The following is a 26,881-nucleotide window of genomic DNA, read 5'->3' as shown; positions in this document are numbered from 1 at the left end:
TGGAATTTTTATTAATAAACATAAGCTTTTAAAAGATTTTAGCATTTATGATGTTCTATACCCTCTTTTGTTCCCCCTCATTATGGAGGAAAAATTAGACTCAGAAACTGGGGGCTATTCAAAGCCATGCAAATTACTAACTCCAAACACACTTGCTTTCTAATCTATTATGCTTTGTATGTGCATATATACATATAGATTTTCACTCAAGATTTTTGCTAACTTTTAATAGTGACTTTAAAAAGATAAATAATCTATGGTGGTTTGTAAAAGTTTAGTAGCAAAATAATGTTCTATCTATTGTATTAATATTCCAAGAAGTTATTTTTAGGACTATTCTTAACTCATGTGTTAAGCCAGTTTACATAATAAAACTATTAGAAGGGGAAAGAGCATTTTGTTGATAATGTAACAAGGTCAGAAATTTGATATTAGTTTTTATTAATCTGTGAGTCTATATCCCTAAGTATCTAAACCAAGGTACTAAAATATATTAACAATTCAAAGTTGCATTTGGAAATGTAAAATGTTTTAAAGCTACAAGAAAAGCACATAAATATTTTAACATACAAAAGAGCTGTTACAATCAGCTCAAACAAAGCTGAATCAAAAATATTTCTTTAAATGTGAAATATCTGAAAATGAAACTATAGTACCAAAAATTCTATATTGCATGTGCACGGTATTTCCTCCCCAACCAAAGTAAAATCCCTTTTTATGTAGGCAATTTAACTGTTTCAAAGTACCTACTTAAGACTCGAGAGAGAAGGTATATCTCAACCAGAAAGCAAGTTCCTTGACAGCAGACTATCTTAAATACATATTACTCCTGTCCATCTGTAAATCATTTCACTGAAATGAGTTCTACTATGTCACACGATTCTAGAATAGAGTGGCAGAATTATAAAGTTCATTTTTAAAGGGGTGAAAAAAATGTCAATATACTTTAGAAAAACAGGCATTAAGGAGTAATAAAGTGAGTTTCATATCTTTAGTCAATTATTTGCACACAGAAACTGACAGGATTAATACAATGTTACCATTACAAGTAAGGGTTCAATCATAAAGCTACTAGGAGTTTAAATTCTGCTTCTACCATTTACTAGCTGGGTCCTTGGGTAAACTTTACATTTCCTGACCCTCAGTTTCTTCACAGGTATAAAATTAGAATAAAAATCACACTGAGATTTTATTGAGGTGAAATACAGTAATAGCAAAGTGACAGAATGTAAACTTGGAAGCCAAACAGCCTGGATTTTAAACCAGATTTGTGAGACCTTCAATTTCTTAACTTTTCTGAGTATCATTTCAACTCTTCTAAGTCAGGAGGAGCTGAACTCATCCCTTTCAAGTAAAAAAGCAGATTAACCATAAAAGATATTTGCCCCAAACAAGGTCAGAAGATAGGGAGGGATAGGACAGAAAGACGAATAGGAAACACAAGGAGAAAGTGTGAAGAATGCTGTTACATTATAGAAATTGCAAGCATTAACACAAAACACAATGTATATCATTTGTTTTGATGAATGACTGTAAACTTAAAGCAAAGCACAAAACATGTACAAACAGAATCTACTCTACAGTGTTACTATGAAATTTAAATAATACAATCTTCTTACTATGGATTTCCAAGATGGCTGAATGATGTGACCTGTGGAGCCAATGAGTAGGTTTAGGGCTAACTATGCACAGGCAGGTACCCAACCTCCTAGTTCTACCCACGAGGCTAATCAGAACCCCAGAAACCAGACACTTTGTAAGACCACAGATTCTTGTCTTGTACATTAATTAAATCACAGTCTGAGGAAAGATACAATCAAAGATAAATCAAAAACAGACTTCAGTAACTCTGATTATAAGTTATTAGCACCAAAAAGCACTATTATTACCTGAAAACTTCTACTGATTAAGACCTCTATCCTAAAGGAATTCACATCTTAAAAGGAAAAAGAGAGTAGTGCATAAATAAGAAATAAGGAATGGAGAAGGTAATTATGATGAAAAATTACGGACAAAGATTGTGCAGACTGTTAAGTTCAACTTTTTTTTCAGTTAGGAACATAACAAAAGGATGTGGTTTTTCTTTAGGTTGTCACTTTTACTTTTAAAATCAAATTTGTTAGTTTAAGATTTTAACAACAAGTTTACCTCTAGTAATATTACAATTAACTCTTTAGCCATATATAATTTTCAAACAAATAAAAAATCCCATCTGTACCTAAAGGATAAAACTAAAATGTATACAACTCAATATGTGCCACCTTCATTCACACATAACATTCTGCAAGTGAATGAAACAAAAATATCGCATGCCTAACAATTACAATTGTTATACCTATACCTCAATCCTATAATCCCATGAATATATTCCCCCACCTATCAAAGTTTGTAAGCCAGCCACTTCATGCCTTTATCTACCCCATTTTGGGTAACCAATTTCTATATGCCCATTTAGATCAACCTAGTGCTCTGGGGAGACAATCAGATTCTTTGATGTGGAGAATCGCCATTCCAGTTGGAACTTTGTGAAATCTGTACGAGCAAAGTGAAATCAGGATAGGCCATCCATAAAGTCAACAGTCATATGCACCAGTTCACAGGCTGAAATATCTTCTCTTCATGTGGCTGGGTTCTGGTTAACTCAATATGGGCTGCCTCACTCAGCTTCACCAGGGTGTCCACTGGTCACCTCGCCTTTAGACCATGGGTTCCTTCACAAATTCTCAACAACCCCAGCTCCCTATGCTAGGCTATGAACTTCAGACCAGTCTACTGGCTCTCATCTTCTCTAGTTCCTGTAAACCGGGTCTACGTGTGCCAGCGCCAGATCTAACAGTCTCTTTGTTGCTGCAATTCTCCCACGTCCACTCAACAAGTGGATCCAGGTGGACACCTAGCAAGCATTTCAGCTTGCCCACAGGCTCCCTTTAATGTTCAGTCCTAGAGAAGAGTTTTTTTCATGGTTACATATTTTTTCCAGCTTCTGACAAAAATCACTAGTTCAAACTTCAGAAAACCAAGGAGTTCCTTTCTCCTTCAATCTGTCAACAATCCCCTAGGCAGGTCTCTTGAAATGCAAATATCCTGAGTACTCCAAAGCACTGGGTGGGGCTTATCTTTTCAGAACCTTCTTTGCAGGTGTGTCCCAAAACCATGTAAAAATCAAAATTTTAATGGCTCAAGGCAAGTGGGCTTATAAACTCTCTATTTTCACACTTCCCAAGAGTCATTTCTATAAATCCTTATTATCAATAAGCATAAATCGGTATAAACAAAGTAGAGTCAGATATTAACTTCAATTCTTAATACAGTCAAGTTCAATCCTTATTTAGCTTATCTTAATCCTTATCTAAATTATTCTATTGACACAAAATATGGAATTAGGCCTCTGACAATATCAAACCAGAGCCAGGCTTTCTGTCAGCCATTTTGACCTTCTGTCAACCATTCACTGAACAGTTATGATTTCATACCCTGAACTCAAAATTAATAAATTAATTGCATTCAGTTTCTCCATTTCATAGAGGAATAACCAAAGACAAAAACCAAACAAAATAATCAAAAGTTTAACTTCCCATATTTTCCCCCCAGAAAACAACACATTGGTAAACTGCATGGACATATCTGACATCTGGCTAGTCAAAGAAAAACTACAATGAGGGAGAGGTCAAGCAAGCATCCACTCTCCCTCTTTATGATTTGTTTCTCTAGTACCCCACTCCTTGGACCATAATGTGTTAGTCCAGGTAGACTAGAGAAACAAATTCATAGACATATGCGTATAGGAAAGAGCGTTATATACAAGAACAATTGAATACTGAGAAAATATCCCAGCCCAGTCCAGATCAAGTCCGCAAGTCCGTTATTAGCCCATATGTCCAATACCAATCTATAAAGTCCTCCCCTCCATCAGCCTCATGAAAGACACTGAATGCAAGATCACAGGCCTGTGGGTGGGAGGTCTTGTGGATCCAGTGGCATTGTAAGCATCTCAGCTCTGCCAGGGCTCCCCCAGATCCCAGGGTTCTGGCTGCATCAAGGAAGCGTCATGTGGCTTCTCTTAAGAAATGTCTCACATGGAGTGACTGACTGAGTGTCCCTCCTTCAGCGAGCTATTTATCTCCTTAGCACCTCCAAGTGAGGTCATCAAGCTGTGATCTGATTGACAGGCAAATTCTACCCCTTCACTTATAAGCCTCAAATTGATAACAGATTATGTAACTACCACAAGCATGTATAAGGAGATCAAGATACAATTAGAAATAGAATATATAGGACATGTTAACAAACTGGATGTAGAGATGAAGAAGAAAGTGGTAATTACCAACAATTCCCAAGTTCAGTCCTGGCGGTGTATGGTTATGTATTGGGTTGTTAATCAAAGAGTCAACAGTTTGACCACCAGCTGCTCTGTGTGAAAAGATGACTCTTTCTGCTCTCATAAAGATTTACAGTCTCATAAACCCAAGGCAGTTCTATATTGTACTATAAAGTTGCTAGGAGTCAGAATCAACTTGGCAGAGAATTAGGTTTAAGTTTTAGTGTGTTTACTATGTTAAATAGATTGGATTCTCTTCAATTTCTAGGTTTATATAATTAATAATTTTACTTTTTATATAATACTTAAGGTCCCTTTCAGCTATAAAAGTATTTCAAAACTTTACCTACAACCTGTAATTAGCACTTAACCCTTCATAATTTGAAAATGAAGCTGACTGACACTCTAAGAGGGTATGAAATTGTTCATAAAAGGTGGTGAAACCTGCCTCAATTCTACTCAAAGCTCAACATGCTAAAATATTCTAAAATTTTTGTGCCAAAGTATCTTAATTTTAAAACACCCACAAAAAACACCATAGCACTGATTCAGCAAATATTAGCACTCTTATTTGCATTCTACCATATAAACCACAGCAAACAGTTACTAAAATATATATTATTTCTACCTTCAACGCCTACCTTATGCAACCAAAGTGGTGAAGTACTTACAAGAACTTAGCTGCTCAACAAAAGATTGGTGATTTAAATCCATCCAGAGGTTCATTGGGAGAAAGACCTTAAAATCTGCTTCCATAAATATTACAGACCAGAAAACCCTAAAGGGCAGTTCTCCACTGTCACAGGTTACTCCTAAGTCAAAATCAATGCAACAGTAACTAAACAGTACAAGGCAAGAATATGAAAATATATAATTAGAAAGTATATATTGAAAGCCAAAATAAGATATATAAACTATACTTGCTACTTTTCACTTGGGGTAGATTGTAGATATAAATTTATATTTATGATTGGCACATAAAGATATATTTTAATTGTCTATCCTATGGGGGGCGGGGCTTATAAAACTACCCACTAACATCACTGCTGTGTTTTTTTTCATCCCTTAATTTACATGGGTTATTTCTGAAAAAAAAAAAAAAAAGTCCACTAGCTAGTATATTTAATACCAAAACTATCACATTTCGCCCCCCCAGAAAATAGTTGAAACTGTAAACCTGATAGTGATGCTCATATTTACTCAGAGTACATGTATCAGGGGTATCTACCAGAAATATGTTAACCACTCAAAGTGCTAAGCTCATTGCCATCAAATTAATTTGTACTCACAGAGACACTATAGGACAGGGTAGAATGGTCCCTGTGGGTTTCCCAAACTATAACTCTATGGTGGTAGAAAGCCTGTGTATTACTCTTGCAAAGCAGCTGGTGTTTTCAAACTGCTGACTTTGCAGTTAGTAAACTAAACATGATCACTATACTCCTAGTAAACGTATTTTTAAAAACTTCTGCAAGGGCAAAATTTAATTTAAATAATATTTTTTCTAACCCAAGAAACCCAAAATAGTATCACTTACATTTGCAAGCAATACAAAGTTATTACACATTTTACTTTTCTTTACTGAAATTTCAAAGTTGTGTATTTTATACTTATAGCTCACTAATCTTAATGTGAACATTAAACTTTAACTGGAAGCACTTGGTACATATTTAGACTTCAAAAAAATCAGTTAAAAAAAAAAAGAGGACCTGATGCAAGGGGCTTAAGTGGAGAGCAAATGCTTTGAGAATGATTGGGGCAGGGAATGTATGGATGTGCTTTATATAATTGATGTATGTATATGTATGGATTGTGATAAGAGTTGTATGAGCCCCTAATAAAATGTAAAAAAAGAAAAGGAGAAAAAAATGATTAGGGCAAAGACTGTACAGATGTGCTTTATACAACTGATGTATGTATATGTATGAACTGTGATAAGAATTGTATGAGCCCCAATAAATTGTTAAAAAAATTAAATTAAATTTAAAAAAATCAGTTAATGTGTCAAAGTTGTTCTAAATATATTCAAACCTTAAGTAAAGGATGAATTAAAGATTTTTATATTAAAATGAAACAAAATCGAGAATTCAGCTCCTAAATTATAATTTGCACAAATGCGAGCTTTATTATATTATCCTAATGTGTGCATGTGAATAAAGCTCTGAGTAATTATTAAAATGGTACCCAGAAAGGTTGTGCATACTGTTTCATGAGAAAATGTATATTGCACTCAAACTTGGGTTAATATTACAATAAAATTAGAGTGAGACCTGTAGATACTTTGAGGAAGGAGATAAAACAGTGAGCCAAGTGCTAAAAGAATTACTGATTTATGAAGCCATTCAGTTAGAACCAATATAATAAAGCTCACTTTTGTGCAAATTTTAACTGAGGAGCTCCCTATGAAGAGGGAAGGGTTGCTATGGATAAATAAACAGGTAGAAGAGAGAGGAGGAGTCAATGTTGAGCAGTTAAAAGGCAGCTCGGCTGAATAAGAACAAAGATGGAGAAGTGAAGGTAGCTTCAGTTGATAAGAAGTTGTGTGGGACGTGGTCAGTGAAGCAGATGGTTAAGAGTTGAATGGAGTGGATCACAACTGGCTCTGGGAGATGTGGTTGATAATTGGTGTGGCTGTGCAATAGGATGTTGAAAATGTAATCTACAAGGAAATGAAAGCGCCTGACTGAGACAAGCATGACTCAGATGTTTAAAGATATGACAGGCAACATGAAACAGAAAGATCATTTAGGTAGACGATCTAGTTAATAGTCTAAATGAGGGACTAGAAAAATGCTGTCTCTGCTGGTCCTTCCTCCTTGCAACACACATGCCGTCCCCAGGTACCGTAAACCGAGATTTAGGAACAAAAGCTACTACGTGAGAGGACCTTTAGAGCTGCACGTACTCATAAAACAATCGTTTCAGTTACTCCAAGATGCAGAATAGACTTTCTGAGGAAGAGTGAAAATTCAATAACTGCACCAGAGAATTTCAAGTCTAATGTTTAATTAGTGGACTTCAGACAAGTTTTAAGAGAAATAATTATTCCTTCAAAACTGTATCTTAAAATAAGTAAAACACAGTAACACATAGATCATAGTTTTAGAATGTACCTAATAGGCCAAAACTAAGGAAGGAATAGGGGAAGTAATGTGCTACCAAGTATAAAATACTGTTTCTGAGGAATCTCTTAAAAGTTAAATTACTTTCTCCATAATTTTGATTACCCTGAAAGGTAATATTAAACAAAAGCTTTCATCATTCAGACTGAAATGAAAACAGTGTAAATTTGAAGTTTTTACTTTGTTTTTAACGCTGTAGTACTTTCAAATATCCTATCTAACCTGCCTGTCACCACTTTAAGTAAGATTTAGTTAATGGGCAGATTCCCTGGCAAACCTCTTATGTCATAGTAGGCCCAGGATATGTACATAGTCACTGAAATCTAATTACATTGTAGATTGCATAGCTAATTATCTCTCAACAATGTATTAAAGGACAACTATGGCCCAATATTATGAATGAATATACTGTAAGATTTTACGTTAAACAACTGAATTTACATGTTGTTCAAAAAAAGAAAAAAGCATCTGAAAGGTTACTTGCCATTCATTCTGGTTTCCACAATGCAGTGGCGCTGGAGTAAATGGAGTATCAGCTTCCGTCACTTTGTAAGCTGAAGTGCGAAGACTTTAAATTTTAAAATAAGTTGCTATAGTTACCGAGTGTTTACCTTGATAAGCAAGAATTACATGAGATGCCTAGGGTATTCCCACAAGAGCAGAAAGATTGGTAGCTGAAGTGTACACTAGTTATTTAACACAAATTGGGGCTGTATACACCACTTCCGTTTCAAAGTAGCTATCGCTTGGGGAATACTAAAGAAAATGATTCATGTTTTTCTGAACTGTTGAAGGGTGGAGACAAAAATACTGAACGCAATTATTTTAAATCAAAGTGATGATTCACTCACACAGCTCCGAATATTTTTCATATTCTTTAGTTCCGCTTATCAGTGTTTACAATTTTATATAATAACTTCTATTACTGAGAGAAAGTTTTGGGTGAAGAATTTATTTTTCACATGAACAAATTTTGATGACTTTAATAAACTGGTGAAAATCATGATTATACCCTAATGTTACTTTTGAGGAAAATTATGTCAATTCCATTAGGTAGTCAATTTTGAACTTCTTAAAAGGAAAAACAAGGATCTCTATCAGAACTGATAACTTGCTCATTCTTCACTAACAGAATAGTTACACCTTCCATTAATTATTACATTACAAATTTTTAACATTCAGAAAATACATGATGGCAATATTATAGAACTTTTGAACCAAAATAATTCCAATGTGACCTTTTTTATCATAAGGCTTGTTCTTTTGCCTGACGGCGCTGTCTAGCAAGTAACATTTTTCTGTATACTAGAATTACATGCATTCTTTAATATAAGGGCTATTTTTTGTATGCCATTGAACCAGGCCAAATTATGAATGGCCTGCATATCACAATTATATACATTTCAACCTCCAGGTAAGATTTTAAGTCAAAAGCTGAAGTAATTAGATTTATGTTTTAGAGAAGTCATTATGAATGTAGTAAAAAAAGATATCTAAATTTTAATTGCTATGAGAAACTGAGAAAACATTTAGTATACTACTAAACTAGTACATGCCCCAGGCTACAATGAATGAGAAGGTTAGTAAACTGGTACAAGTTTTCTGGAAAAATAAATTTATCAAACAGTATCAATAGCACTGCTATGTCTTCCAATTCTTAAAATTAGCAATTTTATTTGCAAAAATGTAGGCAAAAAGGAAGTAATCAGAGGCCTACAAAAGATTTATTTTGAAGTATAAAGATTTTTTTAAAACACCCAAAGATCATGCGCTTTCACTGCCATAGAGTCAATGCTTGCTCACAGTAGCCACCATGAAGCTGAGACTGTAAACTTTACGGGAGGGAGGGTGTTTCCAAACTACCACCATGTGTTCACAGTCCAACTCCTAATTGCTAGAGGATTCTGTAAGTCGGAATCAATTTGATGGCAATGGGTACCATTATAGTGAAATTATAACTAGTATTGAAATTTTAAATGGTTAAGAATTTCTAAAACCATGCTACAAGATACAGAAAAGTGTTCAGTGGAGCACAACATTATAAACAGTTTAACTCTAAATCAGGTTAAATATTCAAGACTAGGTGGAATTTTTTGTATTTTAACAGATTAGGTACTCAGTAGCAAGGTTATCCATAGTAATGAGCCGTATTTGTTAAACAGAATCCCTAAAGGTACAAAACATTTAAATAACAAAAAACAGTAAATGATTGGAGTTAGGATCCAAACTTGTTAAGCCGCACTACACTAAGATGTAAGTGGCAGTGGACCAAGTCACCCTTTTGCTTGCACAGGGTGGACAGAAAGCTACTACATTTCTCTAGGACATTTGTCAAGAGTTATCTTCACCTTGAGAACAAACTCAGTAAGAATAAATATGCACAACCCAATGTATTTTAATGTCATAAATTAAACTTTTATCTAGGTGTCATTTCAATTATCAAAACAAATTCAAAGTCACTGAGTCTATTATTCTGATACTAGAGGCCAGAGTACAAAATCACTCCTTTGGGTTTTTAGAACCCCAATTCTAAAACCTGTACGAGTAGAAAGCCTCACCTTTCACCTGAGGAGCAGCTGGTGCATCTGTGCTACTAACCTTGAAGTTAAGCAGCCCAGGTTAGCAGCCCAATCTACTATACCATCAGGGTTCCTATTTAAATTATAGCTCCACTTAAAAGAGCCAAGTATTTAAAATGTCTCAAAGGTATGGAGTCAAGATTAGATTAGAAATAAAATAACCAGATCTAGCTATAGTTCATGTCATACACAACTAATCTTTTTAAAAGCAATTAGTTTGCACAAGTGATGGTTATATTTTATTAGTTTGTATAAGAGCTTCAAAAAGTTCAAGGAGAAAATGGGTAATAAAAATGTTCCGCAAATTTTTGAAGCCCTTTGTATTTGCTTGATTAAGCCTTTGAAATGATTCTAACTTGTGGTGATTTGAGAAATGACTCATTTTAATTGTTCCATGATAATTTTTAAATGGTTCTCTATGCAAATTCAGAGAAATTTTTCAGTAGTCAAAGCAAAAGCACCCTCCAGTGGTCAAAGTTGATAATTACAACTAAATAGTAAAGAACATAATTTAATGCTTTGTCGTTTTTTCTGCAAGGTCTCCCACACACATTAGAAGGAATAAAACATGGACTATCTGACACTGACAACGCCCGTTATTGTTACTATGTTCCCCAACAGTTGCCCACTCATTCTAAATGTTTACTTGAGAACAGCAGGAATAGCCTGAGGATAGGAGTGTTCCAGATTTATCCTGACCATTTATTGGGCATGAGCTAGAAAATGGTTTTTATCCAGAGATGAGTGTGTAAATGGGTAGATTTCCAGTTTAAGTCTAGTCAGCCAAGCTGGTGCTACCACAGTTAACACCAAACAGAAGCATCCCTTTTTAAAATTATTTAATGAAGTGCTAATTTGGTAGGCACTCTAGACCTTATTGAAACACTTGTAAATTCAGGCAAGATGCATAATTTCTAAAGAGAACATGTGACCTGAATGTGATCGTATCTATGCCTATGTTCAGAAAACCACTCCCCCTCCCCTACAAAAAAAGATCAAACTACTCAGCTTCCATCAGACAGCTTTAAAAAAAATGTTTAATGAGGCAAGGAACATAATTTAACCAAAACCCAGTCAGGGCAATTTTAATTTTTTTTTTAACTTTGCATTAAGTCTGCTCTATCAAGTGGTATTACTGTTTGGGATTGCCTAGTACAGGAGATGCCCACTGCTAGACCCGAAAACCTTCCTTTGCTATTGTCCAGAATTTTCCAATTTGTTTGAATTTCAGGTAAGCATTTTTTAAAATGCTGATAATACCAAATAGATTTATACTGTCTTTACGAGTGCCTCTTTTTTATGAGAACTCTAGAATTTATTAAATTTTTAAAACCAATTTCACTAGAATCACAAGGGTCACTCAAATGATGGAAGTTGTTCCCCAGGGGTAACTGAATGGTCAACAGATTTAAAGTGTGTACCCCAAACACTACCATAGAAGAGAATAAACTACGTGTAAGGTGATGTATAAAACTAGACAACAAAAGGATGAAAACATGAAGAAACTGTTACTCAGGATAAAAATTAGTATTTCCTGCCCCTAGCTGTAACATAAAGGTCTAAGGATCCTCCACTGAAAATCAATTTGCATTATTAAGTAAGTATACTAAATTTTCACTAATACAGGGCCTATCAGTATAAACACAATGTTTAAAGCAAAATATTCTGGTGATGTTAAAGTATTTACTCGCACAGCTATGTATGGAAGCTAAGTGAAGAAGTTATGAGGAGACACAAACAGCAACAAACTAATGAATTACAAGAGCTGCTTCTATTACGGCAGATAGACCACCGGAAAATAACCTACCATAACAGGAATCCCCATACTATTTTCCTCTGGTGGAAGCAGTAGCTGTATTGTTTCAATTCCAATCACAAGCCTGTGGCAGAAAAGAGATATCAAAAGCAAGAATTCGCTGACCCTAGAAATGAAGGGCTATGTTATAAATAATTGGCGAAACACATCATATCCATCCAACTACTTATAAATCATTATATTTCTCCTTAGGGTGCATTAATCTAAGAAACAGTCTAGAAAATATTTAATATCCTAGCTATATAATTACTAATATTTAAAAGTACATTCATTTTAAGAATGCAAATTTTTTAATTGAGCAAAATGCCTTCCAAAGATAACCAATAATGTATTTATCTTATATATGCAGATATGTGTACACTTTTTAAAACTGGGTTAATATATATACTATTTAGTAACTTGTCCCCACCCAACTCCCTATCCCTTTTAACTATGAACTTTTACCTACTATCTTTAAATATTTATCCAGAATAATCTGAATGACTATATAAAATTCCACCCGAGGTGATGTATTTAATTCATTTCCTAAAATTGAACATTTAGATTATTCCTACTTTTTACTCTTTTATACTTGTTTTCAGAATATTTCCACCATGTACACAAGACATTGAGACATATGGTTAATTTTAATCAAAGAGCTTGTATTCAAATACTGACTAGTGAATACATTAAATTATGCCTAAAATATTATGAAGTCATTGTTGTCAGGTGTAATGGCCTAAAATGGAATAAATTTCAGAATTAAATAAAATCCCTTTCATAGAAGCATGGTGCTCATCACATTGCTTATTAGTATAAAGGAGTCAACTTTTTTTTTTTACCATAGCTAATGTTCTAATATTCTTTCCTAAATTGTTAGAAGAAAATTGAAACTAATATCCTTCTGTTGGAAGGTTAACCACAGTTTAGACTAGGGGTCCTCCAACTTTTTAAAACAGGGGACTAGTTCACTGTCCCTCAGACCCATTGGAGGGCTGGACCATAGTTAAAAAAAACAACTATGAACAAATTCCTATGCACCTGCATATATCTTATTTTGAAGTAAAAAACAAAACGGGGCAAAAACACCCGGTAGGCCGGGTAAATGTCCTTGGCAGGCCACATGTGGTCCGTGGGCCATAGTTTGAGGACCCCTGATTAGACATACTAAATTGGTTACTTGTCATCAAAACTCTTCATGAACAAATTTACCTTACAGAAAGATTAAAAGAATATCATACATAATTAATATAACAGATGTAGTAAAGTATTAATAATCTGCCACTACGTGGCAGCAAATACAAAACAAATTTCCTGAGCACTTCACACTTTTTAATGTAATTAGTGTGCTAGTCCAGGGAGATTAGAGAAACAGATACAGAGACACTCACATGTGTATGTAAGAGAGAGTTTTATATCAGAGCAATTGTATATTAAGAAAGCATCCCAGTCCAGTCCATAAGTCCACTTTTAGCCCATATGTTCAATACCAGTCTGTAAATTCCTCTTCAGACTCACACAACACATGCAATGAAGCAAAGTGCAGGAAGGACACAGGCCATGGGTGGGTGGGAAGTTTTGTGCAACCAGTGGTGGTAGAACCATCTCAGCGCTGGTGTGGGTCTCCTACATGGCTCTCCAGCTCCAGGGCTCTTGCTCTATAGGTGTAGCCCCACGTGGCTTGTCAACAAGATTGTCTCGCAGGTAGAGTGTCTGTCTTGGCTGCCAGGGAGCTATATTATCTCCATCTCACCTCCAAATGAGGCCATCAAGCTGCAACCTGATTGACAGGCTAACCTCCACCCCTTCGTTTTTAATAGTCTCAAACTGATACCAGATTATGTAACTACCACAGACACCACCCCTTGTTAACTTGACACTTTCAACAACTGTTTAGCCACATAATTTTCAAACAAACAAAATCGGATTTGTACCTAACAGAATAAAACTAAATGAATACAATTTTTAAAATGTGCCACCCTCATTGAAACAAAACATTCTATAAGTGAACAAAACAATATTCTATGCCTAACAACTGCAGTTAAGTGACATCTACACCTTACGCCTATGACTATATTCCCCCATCCATAAAAGTTTGTAAGTCAGCCACTTCGTGACTTTATCCGCCCAATTTTAGGTAACTAATTTCTATACTGCTCATTTATGTCAACCCAGTGCTCTGAGGAGACAATCATATTCTTTGATGTTAAGAATCTTTATTCTAGTTGGAACCTTGTGAAGTCTGCATCCATAAGCAAAATCAAATCAGGACAGATGTGCATAAAGTCAGCACCAATATGCACGAGCTCACAGGCTCAAAGAACTTTTCTTCATCTGGTCAGGTTCTGGTCAACTCATTGTGGGCTGCCTCACTTAGCTTCAATAGGGTGCCCATTGGCTACCTTGCCTTTCAACTCTGAGCTCCATCACAAGTTCTCAACAATTCTAGTCCCCTTGTACTAGGTTATGAACTTCAGACCAGTCAACCCACTCTCATCTTCTCCTCTAGTCCCAGTGAACCAGGTCTAAAGGCATCAGTGGCCAGACTCAACCTCTTTATTGCTGCATTACTCCCAGTTCCACTCAACAAGTGGATCCAGGGAGTCACCTAGCAAGCACTTCGGCCTGCCCACAGGCTCCCTTTAAGGTTCCGTCCTAGAGAGGAGTTTCTTCAGGGCTCCACATTTTCTCCAGCTTCGGGCACAAACCACTAGTTCAAAATTCAAAAAGCCTAAGTTGCTTTTTCTTCAGTCTCTCGACAGCCCCATAGGCAAGTCTCTTCATCCCGAGCACTCGAGACACTGGGTGGGGCTTATCTTTTCAGAGCCTTCTTTGCAGGAGCGTCCTAACCCATTTGAAGATGTCAAATAGGTGGCTGAAACAGTTTGCAAACTTTGTATTTATACTTCCTAATAATCATTTCTATCAATTATTATATCAAGAATAGGCAGAAGAAAACAGTATAAATCTAGTAGAGCCAGATCACAAACTCAACCTTAAAACAATCCATTTCAATCCTTATCTATCTTAATCTTTATCTAAACTATTCCATTGATACAAAATATGGCATTAGGCCTCTGACTAAATCAAGCCAGAGTCAGAGCCAGGCTTTCTGTCAGCCATTTTGATTAAGCAGCATGGTCTGAGAAACTCAAGGGACGATTTTGTCCCCTGAGCTCAAAATATACATTAATCACATTCATTTATGCAATTTATACAGGAATAACCAAAGACAACAACCAAACAAAATAATCAAAACTTTCATTTCCCATATTCTTTCCAGAAAACCTAGTAAATTGCATTGCCATATCTGACCTCTGGCTAGCCAAAGAAGAAAAATTAACATGAGGCAAAGATCAAACAAGCATCCACTCTCCATCTTTAAGATTCGTTTCTCTAGTACCCCACTCCCAAGATACCATAATGTGTTAGTCCTGGTAGACTAGAGAAACAAATCCAGAGATGCTTACATATGTAGTTTTATATCAAGACACAATTGTATATTAAGAAAACATCCCAGTCCAGTCCAGATCAAATCTGTAAGTCCAGTATTAGCCCATATATTCAATACTGTAAATTCCTCTTGAGACTCACGCAACACACGCAATGAAGCAGAGTACAGGAAGACCACAGGCCAGAGGGTGGGAAATCTGGTGGATCCAGTGGTGATAGAAGCATCTCAGTGCTGGTTTGGGTCTCCACATGGCTCTCCAGCTCCAGGGCTCTGGCTCTATAGGTGTAGTTCCACATGGCTTGTAACAGGAATGTCTCACAGGTAGAGTGTTTGTCTTGGCTGCCAGTGAGCTATATTATCTCCATCTCACCTCCAAATGAGGTCATCAAGCTTCAACCTGGTTGACAGGCTAAACTCTACCCCTTCACTTTTAATAGTCTCAAATTGACACCAGATTTTGTAACTACCACCATTAGTCTTTTGAAATAAGTCTTTTAAACAAGTTTTCTTCTTTTATTTATTTAAACACGTTTTCTAGAGATTATAAAGTACTAAATTTCATGGAAAGTCACATGCTGTATAAGTGTTTATAATTGTATTTATTCTCATCTCATATTAATAGTCAAGTTAATACCATGAGTCAATTTCTTACCAAAAAATCTGTAACTATAATATTTTAAAATGCCATTTAAATTGCCTCAAAACTTATGCCCATGGTTTTTATGCATTCTAAGCAATATATAACTGTAATAACTTTCATTTTGATGAAAATTAAGTGAAGTTTTAAATTCTTACTTAATTAAAAGCTCAAGGAAAATTTTATTTTTTTACTTCCTCAACACACTCAGAAGATAACCTAAAAATCCTAGGTGTTACCAAATAAAATGAAAACTAATGCTCACAAAAACATATGCCCTACTGGAACATTTATAATGGCTTCATTCATAACCTCCAAAACTTAGAGGTGAAGGACACGTTTAACATGAGGATGGATGATAACAGCTGTGGTGAATCCAATACAATAATGTCAGGCTTAGCTGTATGAATTCACCAGGTTATGTACAACTTAGCAATTTAAAAACCTGTACAAAAAATCATACTGTATATATACTCATATATAAGTCGAAATTTTCGGCACATTTTTAATGCAGTTTTTGTAGTAAAATTAGGTGCCTTGGCTGATAATCTGGCCGGCTTATACACAAACTAGAAATTGACGGCTCAAAGAAGGCAAACAAAAAAACACACAGTAAAAAAACACTCCAACAATCCTACAAAGGTGTCCAAAATATATAATCACTCAACTTCACAAGAGAAATTCCCATTAAAAGTACAGTCTATCACCATTTCATCTCTCCAAATAGAAAAAAGATAGAAAACGTTGCAACCGTACAGCTCCAAGTATGAATGAAGTGTTAATTATGATGATTTGGGGAGGAGGGGGGGTGTTAATGAAAAAATTATGGAAACACAACTGGGAATGGATATAATACTAATGATACAGAGACGCATTTCCAGGATGAGATCTATTTATTTTAAATGATAAGAGCAAGGTAGTTATTAGTATATCTTTTTGTAAGAAAGAAAAACAGTAAGACATCTGTTTGCATTTGCTTATGTGTTCAAATAAACCCAGAGTTGATTCTAATTCATAGCTATATATAATTGCCATGGTTTTGCAAATCTTTACAAAAGCAGACTTTCTCTTGCAGACTGGATAGAGGGTTTGAACCAACAATGTGGTTGCCAGGGTATCTGCTCCTGTAAAGATACACAGTATCACAAACTTGATATAAAGTCATTGTGAGTCAAAATCAACTCAAGGACAGTGGAGGATATATGCATATAAAATCACACTGGGTGTCACAAATTTTATTCATGATATGGTGGAAGAAACACTTCTCAAAGTAGTTTCATTTCATTTTGGTTTTTAAGCCAAATTTGAAAGCAGCAGAAATGAGCGAATGAAGAGATATGTTTCCTGCAGGTGATATACTTGCACATGTGTAAAGTGGCAATTTTTCCATGAACATTTTGAAGCTCCCTCATACATAGGTGGTTATTACTTAAAGAACTTTTGGTATCGGAAAAAAAAGGTTATCAATTTAGATCAGCGGTTCTCAACCTGTGGGCCGTAACCTCTTTGGGGGTTGGGGGGTGGGTGTCAAATGACCCTTTCACAGGGGTCGCCAGATCAATAACAGTAGCAAAGTTAGTTATGAAGTAGCAACGAAAATAGTTTTATGGTTGGGGGTCAACACAACATGAGGAACTGTATTAAAAGGTTGTGGCATTACGAAGGTTGAGAACCATTGATGTAGCTTTTCATCAGGAAATAATAAAATAGGTATTGGCAGGTGCACTTAAAATTGATTCTGATTCACAGTGACCCTATGTTCAACAAAAAGAGACCCTGGTGGGTCAGGGACCGTGTACACAATGAAAGGTTTACAGTGAAGATCATTAGTTTTACATTCAACAATTCACACATTTTGTTTCAACTCATCTGCTGCAACCCCCTCAACAGACCATCACTTAGTCTACTTCTTCCCTATTTCATTTCCATTCCTCCTCCTTTAACTCTGTCCTTTGTCCTTAGGTAAATGCTTTTGAACTTAAACGGTTGATGATTCTAACATGAAGTTGAGTTCAGTTCCAGATATGAAGAGTGATAAAGGGCCATAGTCTTGGGGGTCCCACCTGCCCCATCTGACCAGTATATGTGGTTTAGTTTATGATTTGGGCTTTGTTGCAAATTTTGTCCAACTCTATCTAGGATCAATGGGATCATTTTCAGAGCACTTGATGGTGGAAGCCAGGCACCATCTAGTTCTTCGAGTTTTTGGTTTGTGGAAGCTGATGTTTACAAGATCTGTTAGTCCACTGAACTAATAGTTTCCAAATGGCTTTCCAATGTTCCAACGTATTCAACATTTGTATTGTTATTCTTTCCTCTGGAAAGGGAGAGACCAATAATTGCAACTTAGATGACTGTTCACAAATTTTTATGATCCTCATAAAAGCGGGATATAGAAAAGGTCTTTTAGGAACTATGTTATGCCACTTGGCCTTGGGAGTCCTGAGTCCACATGCCCAGCATTGCATTACCTCCAAGTGTTTGGTTATATTTAACAAGTTTTTATAACTTTGATCCCTGTATGCAGCACCACATAAGGCTATTTTTGCAGCAAAGGTAAACACACATAAGCAAATATCTTGTCATATATATATCCCCTTGGATATGTTCCCACACCTATTCAGCCTGTGTCTATCCAATCATCTGCTTGCATATCTCTATTACAGGATGGTGCATACGAGGGTGTACCCCCAAAAACCAATGCTTATTTGGTTTTTTGATGTGAGGGGGATAATACATTTGGAGATCATTCTACCAGGTCAGACGGTTACTCAAGCTTTCTATTTAGAGGTTTTGAAAAGATTGAGAACAGTGTGTGATTTAAAAAAAAAAAAAAAGGCCTGGTTTGTGGCAGACACGGGACTGGTTTTGCCATGGTAATGCACCTGGCTCAGGCAGCCATCTCAGTGTGCCAGTTTGGGCAAAAACCAGCAGGTGTCTCTTGCCCCATGCACCTTCCTCACCTGACCTTGACCTCAGTCTGTGTGCCTTTTTGATTCCACAAATGAAGAGGGACAGTGATTTGATGATGTAGAAGAGGGGAAGAAAAATACGAGGGAGGTGCTTTCAGCCATCCAAACAGAGGTGTTTGAAAAATGTTTCCAAAAATGGAATCGCAGATTTGACCAATGTATAGAGTGTAATGGAGAGTATTTTAAAGGCTATAAGCTTGTTTTGTAAGGGAAAAAAAATTAAATACATAGCTTTGGGAAAAAAAATTCCAGGTTCTTTTTGAAGGGGGGGGGCAGCACCTCCTACAACAAACAGTATTTCCCTGTTACCTACCTCTTGACTGTTTATCTATCTTGACTCTCCTCCCTCTCTTTCTCAATCTCTGTTCAACAGACCAAAGTCTATACCTTTCTGTTTAGATGCTTTTTATATATCTGAAATGCTAGTATTAATGTCAGAACTGTTAGTACTAATGTTCGTACTAATCTTCTGGATGTTTTTCCAGTCTTCATATAATTTGTTTTTATCTATTTTGTTTGTTCTTTTTTGTTGTTGTTGTTGTTCTTGAGGTGTTCTCCAGAATTCTTGGAAAGTTTGATACATTTTCTCTTTGGTTTCAGTGAACTTTCTTCCATGCATGGGAGGAACCTAAATAACATTCTTGATCAGGTTGCTCAAATGCCTTTTTTGTCTTAAGGAAGGTTTTCTGGTTCTGTATATTGTTCATTTGAGCTATCTGTTCTGTTTCTTTGTGTGAACTGAAATAATTGTCTCTGAGACACTGGTGGTGTTGTATTTCTATTTACTGTATGTTGCTGAGACTTTGGTCACTCATCTCCTGCCTCATGGTGGGTGTTTAATAGAGATTTGAATAAATGTGCACCTGTCTAAGTATAGCATAGTGAAGTAAGGTTTAGCTCCTGTTTTGTTATAAAAGACCACTATTTATCTGTCAGTTTGTCATCCTGTGAAGGCGGTGATGCTAGTATCTGCTATTTCGAATGCCAACAGTTACCCAACATGAACAGGTTTCAGCAGAACTTCCAGACTAAAGATCAGACTATTAAGGAGGAATTGGCTGCCCACTTTGGAGCAAAGAGTCAATGAAAACCTTATTCATAGCATGGTAGCATGATCAGATACTGAAAACCTAATGAAGGGAAGCAGAACATTGCCGGCAATAAATAGTGCCAGACAGAGGACACTGGAAATCTGAGAAAGAGTTGCTTTCTCAAAATAAAGTTGATTATGGTGACAAGAACGGAGGAAAGCCTGTGATAGAAAAGCCATCGAGATCTTCATTTGCTGATGAGGCACCACTCAAAATGAGAAAATAGTTATAGAAATCTATTAAAATAGTCAGAACTTGGAATATACAAAATATGAATCTAGGAAAATGGGCAATTCTCAAAAATGAAATTGAACATATAAAGATCAATATTCTAAAAGGAGGGAACTGCCCACTTGTGTTTCTGAGGCTATAAATCCTTATAAAAACTGAAATCCTCCTCTTTCTCCTGCAGAGTGGCTGATGGTTAACACTGTTTTGTAATTAGCCATCTAATTACACATAACCCACTTTGCCACAAAAGATTAGAACCCTGAAAACTCTACGGAGCACTCTACCCAAAAACGCATGTCATCTGGCTTAGTTTGCTCCCAATCATAGATACTTAGGCTGAATTATATTTTATTTTATCCTGAATATTTTTTAAAGAAAGAATATTCTTATTGGCTTCAGTGTAGAATATGAATTGAAATGGGAGGCAGACTAGAGAGAGTAGCTTGTCAGAGACCTACAGCATTAATGCAAGAATTGCCAACATGAACGAAAATCATGAAACCAGGAAGGTCAGGGATCAATATTACATATACTTATGAAAGAAGCTAACATATAATTATGCAAACATGTTAGGTAATTTCATTTAAGATTTCCTATACTGTTGAAATAGTTCCCAGTATACACTAAACCAATGTAGGAGATAAATAAAGGTCTCCAAAGGTCAGCTTGATTTTGGAGCTGTCTTCATAATATTAAATTTTAATCACATTATCTTCTAGTTAGCAAGTTAGCTGCACGGCCAGTAAATTATTAAACGTGGCTTTTCTAGTCAATGTCTATAACTTCCATTAAACAACCTTTCCCTGTATGGGTCTGGTAAGAAGGTAGGGTAAGATATTGACAGGATTCATTTGTAACTGAGAACAGGCTTCCGTAGGGTAACATCCTGCTGTGTATAAAATGAGCCCCCTGAGAAGCAAGAAGAAGGATCTCCTTACCATCAAGAGTTCGTAAGTATGGAGTAGACCCGAGAATCCTGACTAGTGACCTCCTTGGTCTAAATGACAGCTATACCATCAGAGTGGCAGCAGCAGAACTATGAGCCATAGCAAGGAACTTGAATCCCCAGCCCACAGAGCAAGTTCAGCGACTTTGTACACTGAAGGCTGGCTTGCAGAGTGGGGTGTCTCTGGACACTAAATTGGAGAAGTTGGACTTGCTGACCCATGGAAGTGGAGCTGAGTACCTTTGGGCTGAGGCCTTACTGTAGTGGGGTGCCTCTGGACAATGAATTGAGGGTTTGCTGACCCATGGAGCTAGAGCTGAATGCCTTCAGGATGAGGCTTAGGATAAAATGATATGTCTCTTTGGGCATTTAATAGCAGACTTGAAACTTTGTAATACCCTGATAAACAACTACCCCGAGTATTTCTCACTGGCATTACAACTTGTTAACTTCCTTAATAAACCTTTAATGATGAATTTTATCTGAGTTTTTGTGTAGCTATTGTAAATGATATTAGAAACCAAAAAGTAAAATAGAGAATACTAATTAAGACATTATACTATTAAACTTAGGTTGTTTTTCTACTAAACGATTTAGCAAAAATTGAAGCCTGAGAAGTCTCCATAGGGAAACTACTACACCAGGCACTCTCAAACTGCGGTCCACGAGCCGCCAGGTGTTTATGCTCCATTGGTTGTTGTTTTTTTATTTCAAAATAAGATATGTGCAGTGTGCATAGGAATTTGTTTTTGTTTTTTTAAACTACAGTCCGGCCCTCCAACGGGTCTGAGGGACAGTGAACTGGCTCCCAGTTTAAAAAGTTTGAGGACCCCTGCTCTACACTATTGTTACATCTGATTTGCAATAGTATTTAGCCTGCATTACTACACAACAAACCAAAGGATCTTGTCAGCCTACACAAAATTTGTCACTTTCACCTTTTTGTATCATCTGAAAGCTGGCAGTTTGTAAATGATGTCTAAAATTCATCATCTCTAATTACTACCTGAAAACATTTCTATAGACATAATAGCAGCTCACAATATGTTCTAAATAATCATTAGCATTTGGAATTGTAGACAAAAGCATTGTAAATTCCAAAACCTAAAGAGTCAACCATACTTCATAATGCCTCAATAGATAAACAAGCAGCCATCTAGCTCAGAAGCAACAAAGCCCACATGGAAAAAGCACATCAGCCTATGGGGTCATGAGGTGTCCATGGGGTCAGGTATCAGGCATCAAAGAACAAAAAAAATCTTATCTTTTTTAATGAGGGGGAGTGTGGAGTGAAGATCTAAAGCCTACCTGTAGGCAACTACATCCCCTTAACAGAAGGGTCATGGGGAGGAGACAAGCCAGTCAGGGTGCAGTGTAGCAACAATGCAACATACAACTTTCCTCTAGTTCTTTAATGCTTCCTCACCCCCACAATCATGATCACAACTCTACCTTACAAATCCGGCTAGACCAGAGGATGTACACTGGTACAGATAGGAACTGGAAACATGGGGAATCCAGGACAGATGAACCCCTCATGACCAGTGGTAAGAATGGCAATACGGGGAGGGGGGAGGAAAGGTAGGGTATAAAGGGGGAACCAATCACAAGGATCTACATATAACCTCCTCCCTGGGGAATAGACAAAAGAAAAGGTGAAAGGAGACAGAGGACAGTGTAAGACATGACAAAATAATAGTAATTTGTAAATTATCAAGGGTTCACGAGGGAAGGAGTGTGGGAAGGGAAAAAAGGAGCAGCTGATACCAAGGGCTCAAGTAGAAAGCAAATGTTTTGAGAATGATGATGGCAACAAATGTACAAATGTGCTGGATACAATAGATGGATGTATGGATTATGATGAGTTGTACGAGCTCCCAATTAAATGATTTAAAAAAGAAAAGCAAAGCTTTATGAGGCCCCAATAAAGTGATCTTTTAAAAAAAGAATTGTCAACCACACCAAATTAAAATTCACTATTCATTCAGAATACTTCATTCAGGGAACACTATATGTAAAGCATTATGTGTTCTTACAGCAATAAATAACAAGCTTGATTCCTACCTTCTTGAAGAGCTCACATTCCAGTAGAGGGAGACAGACCATACACATGTGGTCAAATAGGATCTCTTCAGATAAACTGTTTTCTTTATAAAGACTTACTAGTACCAATTCTCCTGCATTCTTATCACTATCACTAAAGATACTCTCAAAAGTATTGTATGTACCAAGAGAAAATGTTATTTTATATCTTAATAAAGGCCAAGACATAACCACATGTATAAATTCAAAATTCTGTGTTATAACAGAATTAAGCAGGGAGTTTGCATTTTGTACTTCTGTGAAGGACTGGCAGCAAAAATGTGAAATGCATGCTCTTCTTTTGCTCCCAAGTGTAAAGCTTCTTACGTAACTTGCTTAGGGTCTGTTTTTGTACAGTTCCAAGTACATAAAAAAATCAAACATTTCCCTGTTCCACCAGATACCTAAAATGCACTACTACTATATACCCAGCCTTCTTTTAAAATTGATTTTTTAAAGTCAGATGCCAAAGGACATTTGTTTAATCCTTCTATATGCACCAGACTCCAGATACACAGTAATCTGTTCATCCTCCCAAAAAATAATCATAAATTTCTGTCTGGTCAACTCTAGCATATAGCAATCCCATGTATGTTAGAAAAGAACTGTGTTTCATGAGGTTCTCAGGAACGGATTTTCAGTAGTAGATTGGCAAGCCTTTTCTGTCAAAAGGTGAGCACTTGACCATTTGCATCACCAAGTTTCCTACAGTAATGGTTCTCATAAACTATTGTTTCACAAACCTCCCCAAGCACTCCCACCATTCCCATTCTACATAGTACATTTATCACTCTGCAACAATTTTGTAAATATTTTATGCCTGCAAGGAAGTAGCTTCTTGGACATAAATAGCCAATAATTACCCAAAAGAATAAGGAGGAATTCCAGAGAAAAAGGAAGATTCACCTTCCTCATAAAGCCTGATTAGTCACTGCTATCCTTAAACAAACATTAAGAACCCAACTTTGCAAGTTGTTTCCAGGCTCAATTAAAAAAAATCATTTTAGTGGGGCTTGTACAACTCTTATCACAATCCATACATCCATCGTGTCAAGAACATTTGCACATCTGTTGTCCAGGCTCAAATTTAATGTCAAAATTCTGAATTAAAATTTCCAATGGTTTCCCCGCAACACTAAAAATAAATTTCACCCCCCTTACCTTATTCCTATGTGCTCCTCTTTCCCCAGTCTCATTTCCTACTATTCTTGCTCAATCCTCATTCAACTAATATCCCATCATGTATAAAAGCAAAAGGCATATAATACCCAGTTGACACAGACTGGAGAGGGGTGGGGTAGCGCTAATGAGTATTCTTCAGAGGATGTTGATGAAAGTCAAATGCTTAAAGGAAGTCCTCCTTCAGGTTGAAGGCAAGTGAAATCATATGAAGAAATAAATAGCAGTGGTAAAGGTAATTATGGGTAAGGGTAAACTAATATAAAGCTATATATTTGTTAGCCATGATGTAAATTATTTAACTTAGAATGAACAAATTCCTAGAAAGAGGTATTATCAAAAACTGATCCCAGAGGAAACAAATTCTGAATCAGTCAGTGATGTTCATATGGATTAAAGGAGTTCAATCTGCAGCCCATGAAGCGAGGGTAATGGCTCAGGACCGAGCAAACTTTGATTCCATCGTGCATGAAGGGGTCACCATGAGGCAGGACCAACCTGATGGCTGCTAACAACAGCAATAACACTGTCATTTACATATATTACATCTTTTTAAGTTCATCAATACAACAATATGTATGCAGTTGCCCTTTACATCATGAATATTTTCCCACATGTAAAGTGAAAGGGAGTTCTACCAGAGCCCCCCCCCCCAGTGTTGTTCTTTATACTGTAATATTAGTACAAAATGGGGAGGTGGGAAAGAAGAGATTTTGGAGAAAGGAAATAAGATTAACATGAATCTACAGGAAAACAGCAAAGTAATGAAAATAACTAGATAAACATTGTTTCTCCTTTTTTCTTTAAAAGCCTAGAGAATGTATACAGCAGCATACATTGTTCTGCTGGGCACATTACATAAATGAATATTTAAAAAACATAAGCACACAGGAGACTACAGGAGGGAAATGGAGTAATAGAGTAACAAAATGTTTCTGTATTACAAGAATTAAGTTAGTATTAATCTGAAACATTATGGTAAATTCAGATGCATAATTCAATCTCAAAAATAAATTAAAATAGTGAAATAGGAAATACAGAAAAATGTGATATAAGTGGAATAAACTCACTATCGATGAGTCGATAGTGACTCATAGGGTACAGGGTAGAACGGCCCTGTCAATTTCCAGCAGTTTTTGTTTTTGAACACTTGTAAAGCTCTTTCGCAATTGATTTGCCCAAACATCTTTGTCCAGTGCAATATACCTTGACTGTTATTCCCTTGGGTGTTGACTGTGGTTCTATGTAAATTGAAATCCTTGACAACATCACTCTTTTTTCCATTTATAATGTTGCCTACTGGTTCCATGTAACCATACCTTACTATATAATCCAGCAATTCTAGTCCTGTAGTTTTTCCCAAGAGAAATGAAACCATGTCTACACAATGATTCATAGCAACATTATTCATAATAGGTTTCTTGAATAAGAAACCATTCAAATTTCCACTGATAAGTGGATAAACAAAATTTGATATATCTATACAAAAGAATAGTATTCAGCAATAAAGAGCTTACACATGATACCCTATGAATGAAATTCTGAAACATTTATACTAAGTGAAGAAAACTAAACACAATGATTACATACTGTATTACAGGATTTGATTTACAAGAAATGTACCAAAAAAATCAACTGATAGAGAAAACCACTAATCTGTGGCAGCCTGGGGCTGGAAGCAGGACCATGGAGTGAATGCAAAATGGGCACAAGGAATCTTTTTGGCTGATAAAATTGTTCTAGAACTGGGTTATGGCGACAGATGCACAACTCTTTAAATTTACTAAACGTAATTGAAGTGTACTGTTAAAGCAGGTGAATTTTTTGGCAGGAAAATATATCTCAACAATCAACTTTTTTAAAAGAGCAAAACACTGCTTAACCAAACAGGAATTTGAATTGGATAAAATAGAAGCTTTTCGGACAGCTTGGTTAGGAGGTACCTAAGAATGGCAACGGAAAGGAAAAATGCTTTAATCTAATCAAAGAACAGGAATCAACTTTAATTTACAGCTTTTTACTGGAATTAGCAACATGTTTAAAGATGCATTGTAAGACATGGCACTCTCAAAGCAAAAGACAGCCTTATTTCGTTACATTCTGTAATAGGGTATTGCATATCAGGCAGTAATGGGGCCCTTGAAGCACACTGGATTAAGCATCTGCCTGTTGTGCTGAGGAAGGAGATTAAAGCCGACCAGCTGCGGCATAGGACAAAGAAATTTTGTAAGATTTACACGGTCTTAGAAACCCTATCAGTTTTACTCCATCCTATACGGTGGCTATGAGTCAAAATCAACTTGGCGGCAGGTGATTTGTTTGCTTACATGCAGTAAATGCTTTTTGTATAGTCTATATAAAATAAGAAATAATGTATATCCATAGTGTGCTATCCTGGAAAACTAGAGTGGTAACAACACTCTTAAGTTGCTCAGGGTATGCAGTGCCTTTTTAAAGACTCGCAAACAAACACAC

General features: G+C 36.2%; 1 protein-coding gene and 1 non-coding gene across 3 annotated transcripts in view; both read right to left on the bottom strand.

The window, feature by feature from the left end:
* The window catches only part of ANKRD28 (ankyrin repeat domain 28), a 157,953-nt gene that overhangs the window by 114,639 nt on the left and 16,433 nt on the right, over window positions 1–26,881 (bottom strand). Inside the window, exon 2 of one of the 2 annotated variants that reach the window (XM_075547184.1) lies at window positions 11,827–11,899. The exons of the other annotated variant lie outside the window; for it this stretch is intronic. Coding sequence (XP_075403299.1) covers window positions 11,827–11,844 — 18 coding nt within the window. The 5' untranslated portion in view covers window positions 11,845–11,899. The remainder of the gene's footprint in view (window positions 1–11,826; window positions 11,900–26,881) is intronic. 2 annotated transcript variants of the gene reach the window in all.
* Window positions 9,690–9,821, bottom strand: LOC142447717 (small Cajal body-specific RNA 24). Its single transcript, XR_012784377.1, has one exon.

The sequence above is a fragment of the Tenrec ecaudatus genome, chromosome 4, assembly GCF_050624435.1.
Source record: "Tenrec ecaudatus isolate mTenEca1 chromosome 4, mTenEca1.hap1, whole genome shotgun sequence".
NCBI lineage: Eukaryota > Metazoa > Chordata > Mammalia > Afrosoricida > Tenrecidae > Tenrec > Tenrec ecaudatus.
This window is presented reverse-complemented; position numbering and strand designations above follow the sequence as displayed.